Raw genomic sequence first — 12110 nt, 5'->3', positions numbered from 1 at the left:
CTGATCATCATCACGTACGCAACAGTGAGAAATGAGACCCCTGGGCTTTAGTTACATTAACAGCTGCTGAGTTCAATAGTTCTGTTATTAAAAAAAACTTACAGGCTCTAAATAAATCTAGTTAAAAAATATTATTTTATACACACATATATATATATATATATAATCTATATGCTGTCAGGATTTAGATACAAGGTTTATTGAATTTTAGCTTTTTTGTGTTTATACTGTTGGGTAACGTATCAATTATCACTTCTCTCAAGTCTTCTAGTGTAACACTGAATATAACCTTTGCTTTTATTACCCATTTTTGGTCTTATGAGAAGATGCTGGTTGACTAATCATTACAAATTAACTCTAAAGCAAACAGTTACCCCTTAAATATATTCTAAGTGAATTAAAGATATAAACTAGAATGGCACTCAGAGCACGAATCTCCCCCAAGGATCCTATCTCACGATGTTAAGGAAAAAGATAAAGAATTCATAGAGGATTCTGTCCCAAAAAAATGTACCATCTTGCAATTTGCAGTATTTGCGTAATCCTGCTAACAAACAAACGAGCGCTTTGGTGGATGTAGCAACAAAAGACAGTCATAGACAACAAGTTCCAACCTGGAGTGTAATCTTTAGTTAATAGAAGTTTTCCAATGTAAAAAAGACTATTATACTTTAACTCAAAGTTACTTTTAACTCAGTTGTACTAGTCACCATACGTCTTGATCCCTCATAGTGAGGATATCTTTAGATAATATTCACTAGTATATTCTAAACTATATACGAGTTCTCTTTGTACTATTTCTGTTTTGATGTATTTCTGGTTAAACATTTATAGTATGTAAATTTATCTTCTGACGTGTGTAAAGTGTAAAAAAAAGATTTATAACAAATTGTGGGATTGTATTAACATGATGTAGATTAAAATGAGTTCTATGTCTTTAGAAAATCTATTTTTACTATTTCATCACACTTTATAGATCCAAGAAAATAATCAGCTGACTGATAAAACTCATTCTTCGACGCAGCCCTACTCGTCTCAAACACATGGTGTAGAAACATGAGAATGGCTCTATTTTTATTGCCATTAACCATGCTGATGAATTCCCCTTGTGGACCACCGTAGGCGACCCCGACCCATGTGGTTCTATGAGCAGAGACACTTATAGGTCTCTCTCACAGAATGAGAGACCGCAACCCAGACACATCTCTCTATATCAATATGTTGATGAAAATAATAACCACAAACAAAAAACACGTGGTTAGCCTTTTGAAAATTTACCAGCGAGTTTCGTTCTTAGTCACATTTTGAATAAAAGGTCTTTAAAAGAGACCTCATATATATGGTTCAAATAAAACATGCTAAAGTTGTATCATAAAGGCTAACAGTAGCATGGTAAAAAAGAAAGGCTGATGGTCAAATGTTTTTTTCTTAAACATGCTAATGGTGAAATCTCCATGATTTATCATTAGCATGTTTCTTTTTTCCATTTTGTCAATATTCTATTGGTTAATCATTAATCCAAATACTAAATACAACTCATGCATAATGTAAATCCATATTAATGGTAAAATTGTTTTAAAATAATAAAACATTTGTCCAATTTATTAATTTTAAACCATGTACTTGCAAAACATTCCCATCAGCCCCAGCTGAACTTTTGGTTTGGGAGCTAATGAGCAAATGATAACTCCCTAACATGCTACAACAAGATGTTGAACTTTATACCTCCTAAATACAGGCATGTTCACTTCACTACTGTGAGCACGTTAGTGGCTGTAGTCTCAGATTGAATTCACTAACAGAAGTAACTCAACTAGCTGCTTAATATATATTTAATGTCAAAACAATAGTTAGAATATCATTATTTTTCTGTGTGAGTTTACTTGTCTAAACCTTTTAAGTGGTAACTATATTGGAGCATTGCATCAAGAACATTTTATTTTCATAAGTTCCCGCCTTTCTGATGGAAACCTCAATGTGACAGTTCCAGCGATGTACTGCTTTCAACCACATACACATCCTCTGACTGAACGTCATAGATTAGAAGCGGTTACACCTAGTCATCTCGAAGCGGCTCAGCAGACCGAGCCGGGGCAAGTGGAAACTTCCTTCCTGCCGGGGGGGGAAGGGTGTCATCCTGTTTCTCAGCAACACAGTGGTTGTGTTTCTCTACAAAGACATTCATCTCGTGAGACCTGAGGCTAAGATAACTATGCAATGAATGTGCTTAAGGAAACAAAAGCAAAAGGAGTGTCACTCCTATTAGTTTCTCTCTTACTCCTCTGCTTAGAACTCACTGATTTTGAACTGTCCATTCAACAAAACCGGCAACCTGCCAGACATCTCTCTGAGCTCAGGAAACTGCTGGAGGTCGAGATAAAGTCAAACAGGACAGCGTTACATTGTAACATCCCACCCCCCCCCCCCCCCCCCCCACCCCAGACAAGATCGGGATACGTGTGCTTTTGTTCCGACACCCCAGCCTGACTGGTGTGGTTGTTTTCCACCTGGTTATGTGTGCCAGTGCGTGAACAGATAGTTCAGTGATACCATCACAACTGACGAGACGCTGTACGAAACATTACTGGTGTGGAGCTGATGCATCAACATGAAAGCTGAGTGGGAAAATCGGGTTTTCCCCTGTTCACAATAAATGTCATTTCATTCTAATTTACCCATTTTCATTTGTCTCTCTGTAAGTCCCTTCATAATTGATGAATGAAGCTGAACAACAGTTCAGTCAGGAACTTGCCTTTTAAGTCACATGCACATTTCCTGCTTTTCATCCAATCACAACCTTCTCTCCTGTAGCCAATCGGCTGTAAGTTGCCGAAGTTTGAAATGTTCTCTCTCCAGCTGCAGCTGTCAGTTCAGTACTATTGCAATAATTAACTACTGAGTAGTCGTAATACTTTCATATGACTACGAAGTACTCATGGATTATGGAACATCTAGCCTGTATTCGTTTACATTTTGGAAACTGGGTACTTTTACAAGTAATGCGAGTTGAAAATGTCACATAAACTACAAGAAAGGAATGATACTACATGAACGGTGGTTTTGTAGGGAACCCTTAGGGTCACCCTCAGTTCCTATGGTAACCTATGACCATTTGATAGCACAAACAGGAATCCTGAGTCATTGTTTCATTGTGACAGAGCCACATTGTTATGTGTCTGTATCAGGTCTCAGTCTTTGGTTGCTTTCCTAGATCAAAAGTCTTTTGTCAAGAAAACTGACGTAAAGTTCTCAAGTATCACCGCCCCAAACTTTCCCCGACATAACCCGAACAACAACCCACAGTTTTGGGAAGCAAAGGAAATTAATCTGACACATGTTGAAACTTTTTATTTAAGGGGAGTAGAGGCAGTAAACAGGATCAGAACTGTGGGGATAATGAAAAAGTGAATTTAGATTGGTTGAATGGGACCAACAAGAGGGTTCAAGACTTATTGCACACATGTCAAAAACAAAAGGCTGCACAACTGGTGGCGACACTGATCTGATGAAGAGATTTCTCAGAAATTAACTCTGAAGGGCTTTTTATCAGCTAAAGGAAAACCTCGCTCAGCAGGGACTCTCCATCCAAACATGATCCTTTAACGAGTTAAGAATCATCATCGTGTGATGGTTTAACCGCAGCTGACGCACAAAGACTCATTGTTCACTTATCATGTTTTAGTTTTTGTTTGCTTTTCTCAGAATACACTGAGATCAACAAAAGTAAAAGGACATTCATAAAGACCGGGAATCAGTAAGAGTCCCGGAATGACGCGTAAAAACAGGTTTACTCTGCTCGTCATTCATGAGATGTTTTCTGAACTTGAAGGTTTGATTGTTCTTATGCCACAGTTATGATGTATCACACATATAACGTCTCGGGCAACATTAGTTTGAGTTGAAATATCCATGAAATTCCATCTATTGATCTTTTATCTTGAAAATAAAATGTACAATCCATTCTTTTAACAGTTTTACAACTATTTTAAAAAAAACGCCAATTTAATGTGTTAACTGAATATGTCACAAGTGTTTTTAAAAACGTTAGTTAATGTAAGAGTTAAATATGTGCCATGTTAATATGATGATCATCTCCCAGAGTGTGCGTCCTGAACATAAAACACATTTAAATATGTAATGTAACATTGCTTGTTCTAAAGTGCACACTATTTAAAAGGACGGGGGTTATTTGTTAAATTAAAATGTAGTGTTCAACCGATGACCTCAAAAACAGGGATAAGAAAACAGTGCAACTAAAATGATATTGAAGCTGAAATGCTCAGCACTGCCCATACGTCCATGTACCTCCTACTCTATGTTGAGTTTTTCGGGCATGAAGTGAAAAGTTCTTCTTGAAAACAAATGGAAAAATATTTGTGACATGTTATTGTGAGGAAAGACAACACATTTTTTAATGAAAAAGTCCCGAAATCATGAATTCTTGAGATTCCTCCTTATGTGTCGTTACAAAATGACTGGGTGTAGGTTTGTGCTACTAACAACTGAAGGTGTTTAAATACATTTCTACATAATATCGGCCCAAAAACATTTTGGCTACACAAAAAACCGTTTTGTAACACAGTCATGCTTCACGCCAAAAGCTTTTTTTCTTTTAGAATCAGTCACTCAATAATTCTATGTTGAATAGAATTGGGATCGGCCAATACTGGGGCAATAAAACAATAGGAAGGGAAGTTGTTAAAAACCAAAGCAGACTGCAGTTCATGCAGCTAAACATCTTTTCCCTTTTGGTTTTAAAAGTATATATTTCAAAAAACGGGTGGGGGGGGGGGGTATACTCAAAACATCAATTAGATATAACTACATTAATAGGGGGATAAATTCTGAAAACATTTTCTGGTACAGCACTTTGCTCATCAGATGCCGTCTCTGCAGCACATTTACACCTCAGGTCCAGGAGTTCGCTGTCTGACCTGTTCAGACGCACCTCACAGATAAAACAGAAATAACCCGTCTCTCAGGAAACAGAATGTCTGTCTTGTGCAAGTTAGGTGTTAACTCCACATGTCAATTCAACCCTCTGTCCTTTGTTGGCACAACAGCGCACCCTTGTGTCCAACACTGAGGTTCAACTCGTCTCCTGCCAGCTGCCGAGCGCCGAGTAGCTCACAACACCGTGAGCTCAAGCAAAACCACAGACTGTAACCACACTGTACATATACATGGAGTGCAGATATATTCCCACCGAAGAGGAGTCAGGTCTGACTGTCCTCTCCTCGCTCCCTCCCACTCAGTGTGTTTTCCAACCTGACTCGTGGGTTCCCATTGACGCTGCTGGTAGAAGTGGAGTTCTTGTGGCTCAACCAGGACGACAGGAGGCTGCGGGGCCTCGGCAGCCGTCCGGGCGCCTGCGCTAGGCGGTCCATGCGCGGCGAACGCCACACCTTAATGGTAGAGTCATCGCTGGCGGACAGCAGCAGCTCCTGGTCGGAGGGGCTGAATGCCACCGAGTTCACCACGTCGTCGTGCGCCAGGCGCGCCAGGCAGATGTTGTAGTGACGGTCCCAGATGTAGCCGTGCTTGTCCTCAGCTCCACTGCAGGAAGGAGAGCGGAGGCACGGGTCAGTACAGCCTTCACAACTCAATGATTTCGACACTGCCGTCAGATTATGTGTTTCCATCTGTCATTATATGGGCCACATCACAGGATTACATTCATCATGACTGAACCTTTCAAAATAATAGCTTTGGCATTGGCAAGGCTACTTTAGGTGGGTAATGTCAATAAAAAAGCAGCAGATCTATAAATATGTAAAGCTGGAATGACAACTCATATGATTATTATAAAAAGAGCCATATAAGATTTTACTACGACATGAGCAGTGATAATGTGGTGACAGATTTCCCACCATGTCAGTTGCTAAGTGCTACTATTCCTACATGACCACTAGGTTCACGGTCCCACCTGGCAACAAAGTCTCTGCTGACATCAAGGAAGATGAAGAAGCACTCGTCGTTAGGAGTGAAGGCTCGGTGAGCGCGCAGGCTTCTTCTCTCCTCCCTCAAGTTCTTCAGATCGATGACATGCAGGTCTATCTCCTCGGCGATGGGAGGCGGCGACATGGGGTCAGAGATAACGCATCCGGCAGGCCAAGCCCGGCTGTTCACATAAAGGTACCTGCTCAACAAAGAGAAGGAGAAAAGGTAGAATTGAAAAGACATTTCTTATCAGCTGCAGTAAGACTCAGACTATAGTATACTGTTGATACTTACCATGAACTAATAATCTATCCTTGAGCTTTTTAGGTTCACAAAAATATAATGCGATGGCACATTACAAGGCTGAATGACTGAATATCTCATTGAAGGTTACGAACATTCATTATACTACTACTATACTACTACTATACTGCTAATGCCACAGTAGTGTAAACACTTTGTTAAAGAGTATTTCCCATTGACACAAGAGCGTTGGTGAAAAATCCTAACAACTACAAAGGTATGTGGGTTATGTAGCTACACATGTACATAAATGTTTTTTTTAAATCAATATCTATTACATTATGTTTGTTTAATTACCTGTGGTCTGGAGAAAGGCCCATTCCAATAATGTGTCCATGGATATCAATAACATGGTCCAGGGAATCAAAGAACTCCTCCGAGCTACGCTCTTCACCGAGGACAGGACCGGACGTTGTCATCTGGTCGGGCTTGATCAGCTTAATACCTGGAAACAAAGAACAACATGAGGAGATGTCTGTCGGATTCTTCCTTCACAGGGTTTCCTAAATGTGTTGCATTATGTTAATGTCATCATTTCATCGCAGCTTGGAAACAATACCTATTTGGTGAGGGGAGTACGTAAGGCTGCCGGTGGTGAAGAGCAAGTAGGTTTTGTCTTCTTCCCCGGAATCAAGCTGATCTTTGAGGCTGCAGTCTGGTGCTTTCGTGTGGGTTCGGCCCATCATCTTAGCCACGTGGGTTTCAATCGCCAGGTCCCTGGGCCCGATACTTTTACGACTCTGACAAAAAATGTTGAAGAAGAGAGACACGGACAAAAGAAGAGGCACAATGAAGAATATCATATTAAACAACATGGAACCAAATGTTGAAAAGCGTTTCAACGCACCTCACCTGTATTTTATGCTCCAGGTTTGATAGAGTGGACTGAGGGGCACGGGCGGCGGTGAAGCCTTGAGCCCTCGCCTCCCTCTGAGACTCATCATCTGCTGCTTCCTCGTCCTCTTCGTCGCTGCCGGAGGTTCCCAGGTCAAAGAGGAGGGGCTGGTGCGGCTGCTGTGGCCCTTTCCGCCTCTGAGCCTGAGACTGGGCCTCATAATCCAGCACCAAGTCCGGGTTGTTGTGACGACGGCAGTGGGCCACCAGCACTGTGCGGATGGTGCTTGCGTTAATGTTCTGGATCTTAAAAAGGCGCTTGACCACGTTGGCATTCTCTGATTCGACATCCTGTCGCAGAAAGGTTTGAGAAGGAGAGAAAGACTTTGAAGGAGATTTGGAAATTTTACATTTTTTTCGCAGTGATTACGTTGATATCTAGTAAATAGCCGACAAATACGAGATATATTTGTCCTCACCTGGAAAGCTTTATTGAGCCACAGCACAGAGCAGGAGGTCATCTGGCCGATCCAGTGCAAGTTCCCCGAGATCAGGTGGGTCTCATTCAGCCAGCAGCCAAACACATCGTACGGCTTGTTACTCACCCGTGACAACAGTGTGTAATTTTCTGCGATGGCGCAAAATAGGAACGTGAGATATATTAAATCATAGCTGCTTATATGTAAATTATCATTTCAGTCACTTTATAGTTTACACTTCCTCGACATTTGGACAATCTAAGAGATGGTTTTCCGCAAGCAAAGTGAAAGATGACTGGTAAACTCTGCTCTTCATCCCAGAAGCAAACATATCATGAGACTGTTATTACTTGATCTACTCTCAAAGGTTATCAGACATAATGAATGACCGTCATATTATTAACATGAAAAGTAGACATTAATTTGTCTTCAGGAGACTTATGAGTCATTCCCTCTTTTGACTCTTACCCAGACTGATGACTGCGATTTCCCCTGAAGAGGAGTGGTGTGGGCCCAGGTACACCCCCGACACGAGCAGCAGGCTGTCGTCAGCATTGAACTGGGAGAACTGAGTGTAGCCCCAGTTGAACTCCCGCATGCTGCAGCTGTGAACCAATGAGAGGTTGCCATCTGGTCGCTCCGTGTCCCACAGCTGCTCATGAGGAGGCAGAAGAGAGGATTGGAAATAGGTGATTGGATAATTAGGAAGAGGAGAGCTGAGGGCGGGAAAACGATGAGGAAACAACATGAAAACTAAACAGTACAGTGGTAAAGTGTTCCTTCCTTGCATGTCTCCAGTTGGGCACTCGAGTTGCTTTCACAATACAGCCCAGCACCAGCAAGTTTCAACATTTCAAACCACAAATATGATAGAAAGTTAATTTCACTCAAATAAAAACAGAAGAGTTTAAGGCTGGAGAAACAAAAATAAAGTTCCCTTAGTATCAAGTATCAAAGCATCAGAAGGAACTTTTATACCTGAAACACTGAGTTCTTTACAGTTATTAGTCATAATGTTTGCAGCACTGTGGCACTGTATTGAAATTAAATACATTTTTTACATTGATCTGTTGTGCCTTACTTTTCTAAGTTGTAAAAAGTAGAGCAGAACTATCACTGAACCAGAAAGAAGTCCGACAGTTGAGTAAGTAACCAAATAAGGAAAACAATCACCTGTCACATTGGCAGAAAGTACGTAAATAAGATCCAGGATGAACGTAAAAATCCATTCAATAGTTTAATCCCTACCTTAACTGTGCAGTCTTTGGAGCAGGATGAGAAGCGGTGCCCCCTGTGAGAGAAGGCCAAGTGGAGGACTTGGTCGGTGTGCTCTCTCAGCGTCTGAACCTCCACACAGGGGATGCAGTCAAACAGACGCCTGAACTCCCTGTACCATGACACCGCCGCTGCAAATGACAGATTGTAAGTTCTTTAAAACTTCACCAGCTCTGGACATCTGTATTAAAAAGTGTATTTTTGGAATAAATAACTTGTCTTAAAATTCTCTTGGTGATTACTATTTACCTGGATGTCGGGGTACATAGCGGGGGATGCGGTAGTAGCTGTAGAACAAATCCCTCCACAAGAACTCATCTCTTGAGACAGCCAGCCACTGTTTGCAGGTCAGACCAGCTGTCAGCACTGCATCATGGGACAGACACAGGAAGATCTCCAACACCAGGCTGTCAGGCAGAACTGGGCCACGCTCCATAATAACATCCTATACAACACACACACATTATTGATATTATATTAAAACAATTTTAACCTCTTCACACACAGTTTCTCCTTTAATATCTTCAAGATCATCTTATTCCATCTTGATCTGCATCGGTTTAGCTTATACTACTCTTCATTGGAGCAATATGATTATCCAACTATAAGTAATATTTACGATGATGTACTTGTTGATGTCTTCGGTTAATCGCACCAAACTTAATGATGTATGTATAATGCAACACAACAGCACCACATGCTGCAGCCTCCAACATTATAATATTTAATGAACACCTTTCAAAAAAAAAAGCATTAGCTTTTTGGCTAGAGGTGTTCAGGCTTGGACTCTGATCATGAGACAGAAGTTTGGTGGTGATAGGACAATGCACAGTGGAATTATAACAAGGGAAGGATAAACCTTCGCGATGCCTCAATGTTTAAGAGAGAGCTGAGAGCAAGAGAGTGACGTCACCTTTGCGAGACATAAAGATTCCTTCAATCTATGACCACTGACACTGCAGGAGTGGAGTTGTTGTTTACGGATCAGCAGCAAAGGATTCATGGTCCATGAATGTCCGCGATACAGACCATCGTTTTTTATTGGCATATAATCAAACTTTGACACACAGTGTGAAGAAAAATGGATCTTTAAATTAGTTTGTATCTCCGTCTTGTTGTGATGACACTCATCTCAATTTGAAGTTGATCTGATGTAATCCCTGGTACAAGTACTTCAGTAAAAATGTGGAATACGGCCAAAATTGCATCTAAATGCCAATTAGCAGGCTTCCTGTTGCATTACTCAAATTGCACCTACAGACTTTTTTGCTTGCCTGGTCATTTTTCTGAAATCGACTTCACAAAATCGATACATTTTGTGAAGTCAATGTTCACACGTTCTGGGGGACTCGGGGGGCTCCGTTGAGCCATTTTGCCATGCCCATTGAAAATTCCTCCAGAATACGTAAATTTTCACCACTTTCTAATTTTCTGCACATTTTGGTAAGAATTTGAGCATGTTAACGTCCTTAAAAAGCCAATTCATTTGCCTGAAAAAAATAAATAATAATCCTTACAATCTCAATAGCCTGTCAGTGCCTGTCATTGCTTGGGCCCTAATTATCCCAATATGAGTTTTATCAATAGCTAGCTACACAACAAAAGTCCGATATTTATCAATATATTGCTTAAGCAGAGTGAGGAAGAATAACACGTAATTGATAACCTCAGATTTACAAAATGTTTTACTGTTTTGAGTGTTTGTCATTTTCTGCTCATTAAGCAGAGTTTTAAAACCACAACAACCTTCACACGGGAGCAAAATTCTGTCTTTAAACTTCAAAGAAATAATAATGTGACATTTATCCTAGTAATTATCTATTTTTGACTGCTATTTAAATTGTTATTTTCATATATTTAGTTTTTATTATCCAGCCACAACATTGACCAGTGGTGTATAAAGTACTTGAAAGCCATACTTGAGTAAAAGTACAGATATCTTACCTGAAAGTGACTTCGGTAAAAGTAGAAGTCACCCGTCAGAAAATGACTTGAGTAAAAGTCTTAAAGTAGCTCATATTAAAAGTACTTAAGTATCAAAAGTATCTGGTGTTGAAATGTACAACAACATTAATAATAATGTATATAATCTATAATTATACAAATTTTGAACCCTAGATGAGAGAGAGAGAGAGCCAACCTCCGCTGCTCAAGTAACGAGCCAGTTTGAGAATGTAAGAAGTAGAAAGTGCAGATATTTGTGCTCAAATGTAACGAGTAAAAGTAAAAAGTCGTCAGGTAAATAAATACTCAAGTAAAGTACAGATATGTGAAAAATCTACTTAAGTACAGTAACAAAGTATTTCTACTTCGTTAGTTTCCACCACTGACATTGACTAACAGGTGTGAAATGGAAGAGGTCATGAAATCAGTCAGAAATGTGAATAACTCTGGATGTGAGCAAACATGAAGAGCCCGAGGTCAGTCCTGTGTGATCTGTGTCTGACAGCTGATGGTTCCCACCCCTGGAGTCACAGTCAGCCTCAAAATACCATCGACATGTAACCGACACTTAAATCCTCTACAACGTGTTCCTCGTTGTGAGCAGATCCGTGTTAGCGTGGCATTAGCTCCACTAAGACCTCAAACAACCGTGTGGCATTCACCGCTTCGTGTGGCGACCACTTTATAAAAAGAAGCAGGAGTCTCATGTGGCTGTGGACACGTTTCCTCTGATCTTCACTGAAACACACCTCCCGGGCGCAGATTACCCAACATGGACATTTCAGTGGCCGAGCGTGAAAGCTCGTATCGAGTTCTCACAGAAAGAGGAAGCTACAGAGCCTCGGTGCTGAACTGGGAACCATTAACCAAATCCTCTCCCCTGATAACCAGCGGGTGTTTGTGTGCGTTTGTTGTAAACCAGTCGGTTCACTGCTAAGCTAGCCACCGACACCTCTCAAGCTAACGTTAAACTAGCCCGTTAGCCTGGATTTGTTTTCAACTTTTCGCTCCGTCCAACGACTTCAATTTCACCGACTCGCGGTTGGTTTGATAATTCGGCGCCATGGCGACATTCGTTAACCACTTTAGTTCATTGCGAAGTTAATGACACGACCTGAGACTCACCTGCTGGATCGAAATAAGCAGAGGGTGAAATGGAACAGCTCGCTAGCGCTAAGAGCTAGCAGCGCAGAAATGACAACAATCCTCCGGTGTTGTGTCCAACCAGCCAGACTCTACCAACAGATAACAGAAGCGTCGATGCAACAAGAGATAGACCAACTCAATCCATCCGGAGATTAATGAAATATGTGTATCATCAGTAAATCATCCCAA

At 40.9% G+C, this 12110-nt stretch overlaps 1 protein-coding gene across 1 annotated transcript; it reads right to left on the bottom strand.

The window, feature by feature from the left end:
- Positions 1-4798: 4798 nt before the first annotated feature.
- On the bottom strand, positions 4799-11958 carry fbxw5 (F-box and WD repeat domain containing 5). The gene is made up of 10 exons (XM_061071292.1): positions 11901-11958; positions 9081-9276; positions 8805-8962; positions 8025-8208; positions 7557-7705; positions 7096-7428; positions 6803-6983; positions 6541-6688; positions 5927-6139; positions 4799-5556 (listed from the first exon to the last, which is right to left on the bottom strand). The coding sequence occupies exons 2-10, from the start codon at positions 9265-9267 to the stop codon at positions 5217-5219; spliced, it is 1893 nt and encodes a 630-aa protein (XP_060927275.1). The 5' UTR covers positions 9268-9276; positions 11901-11958; the 3' UTR covers positions 4799-5216.
- Positions 11959-12110: the final 152 nt, after the last annotated feature.

The sequence above is a fragment of the Limanda limanda genome, chromosome 1, assembly GCF_963576545.1.
Source record: "Limanda limanda chromosome 1, fLimLim1.1, whole genome shotgun sequence".
Classification (NCBI taxonomy): domain Eukaryota; kingdom Metazoa; phylum Chordata; class Actinopteri; order Pleuronectiformes; family Pleuronectidae; genus Limanda; species Limanda limanda.
This window is presented reverse-complemented; position numbering and strand designations above follow the sequence as displayed.

Bases quoted from the DNA above. Each gene is read 5' to 3' on its own strand.
- fbxw5 (XM_061071292.1), bottom strand. From the start codon at position 9,267: ATGGAGCGTGGCCCAGTTCTGCCTGACAGCCTGGTGTTGGAGATCTTC. The intron at 7,706-8,024 runs GTAAGAGTCAAA...GCGCCATCGCAG, and splicing joins AATCGCAGTCATCAGTCTGG to AAAATTACACACTGTTGTCA. The intron at 6,984-7,095 runs GTGAGGTGCGTT...ATTTTTTGTCAG, and splicing joins ACCTGGAGCATAAAATACAG to AGTCGTAAAAGTATCGGGCC.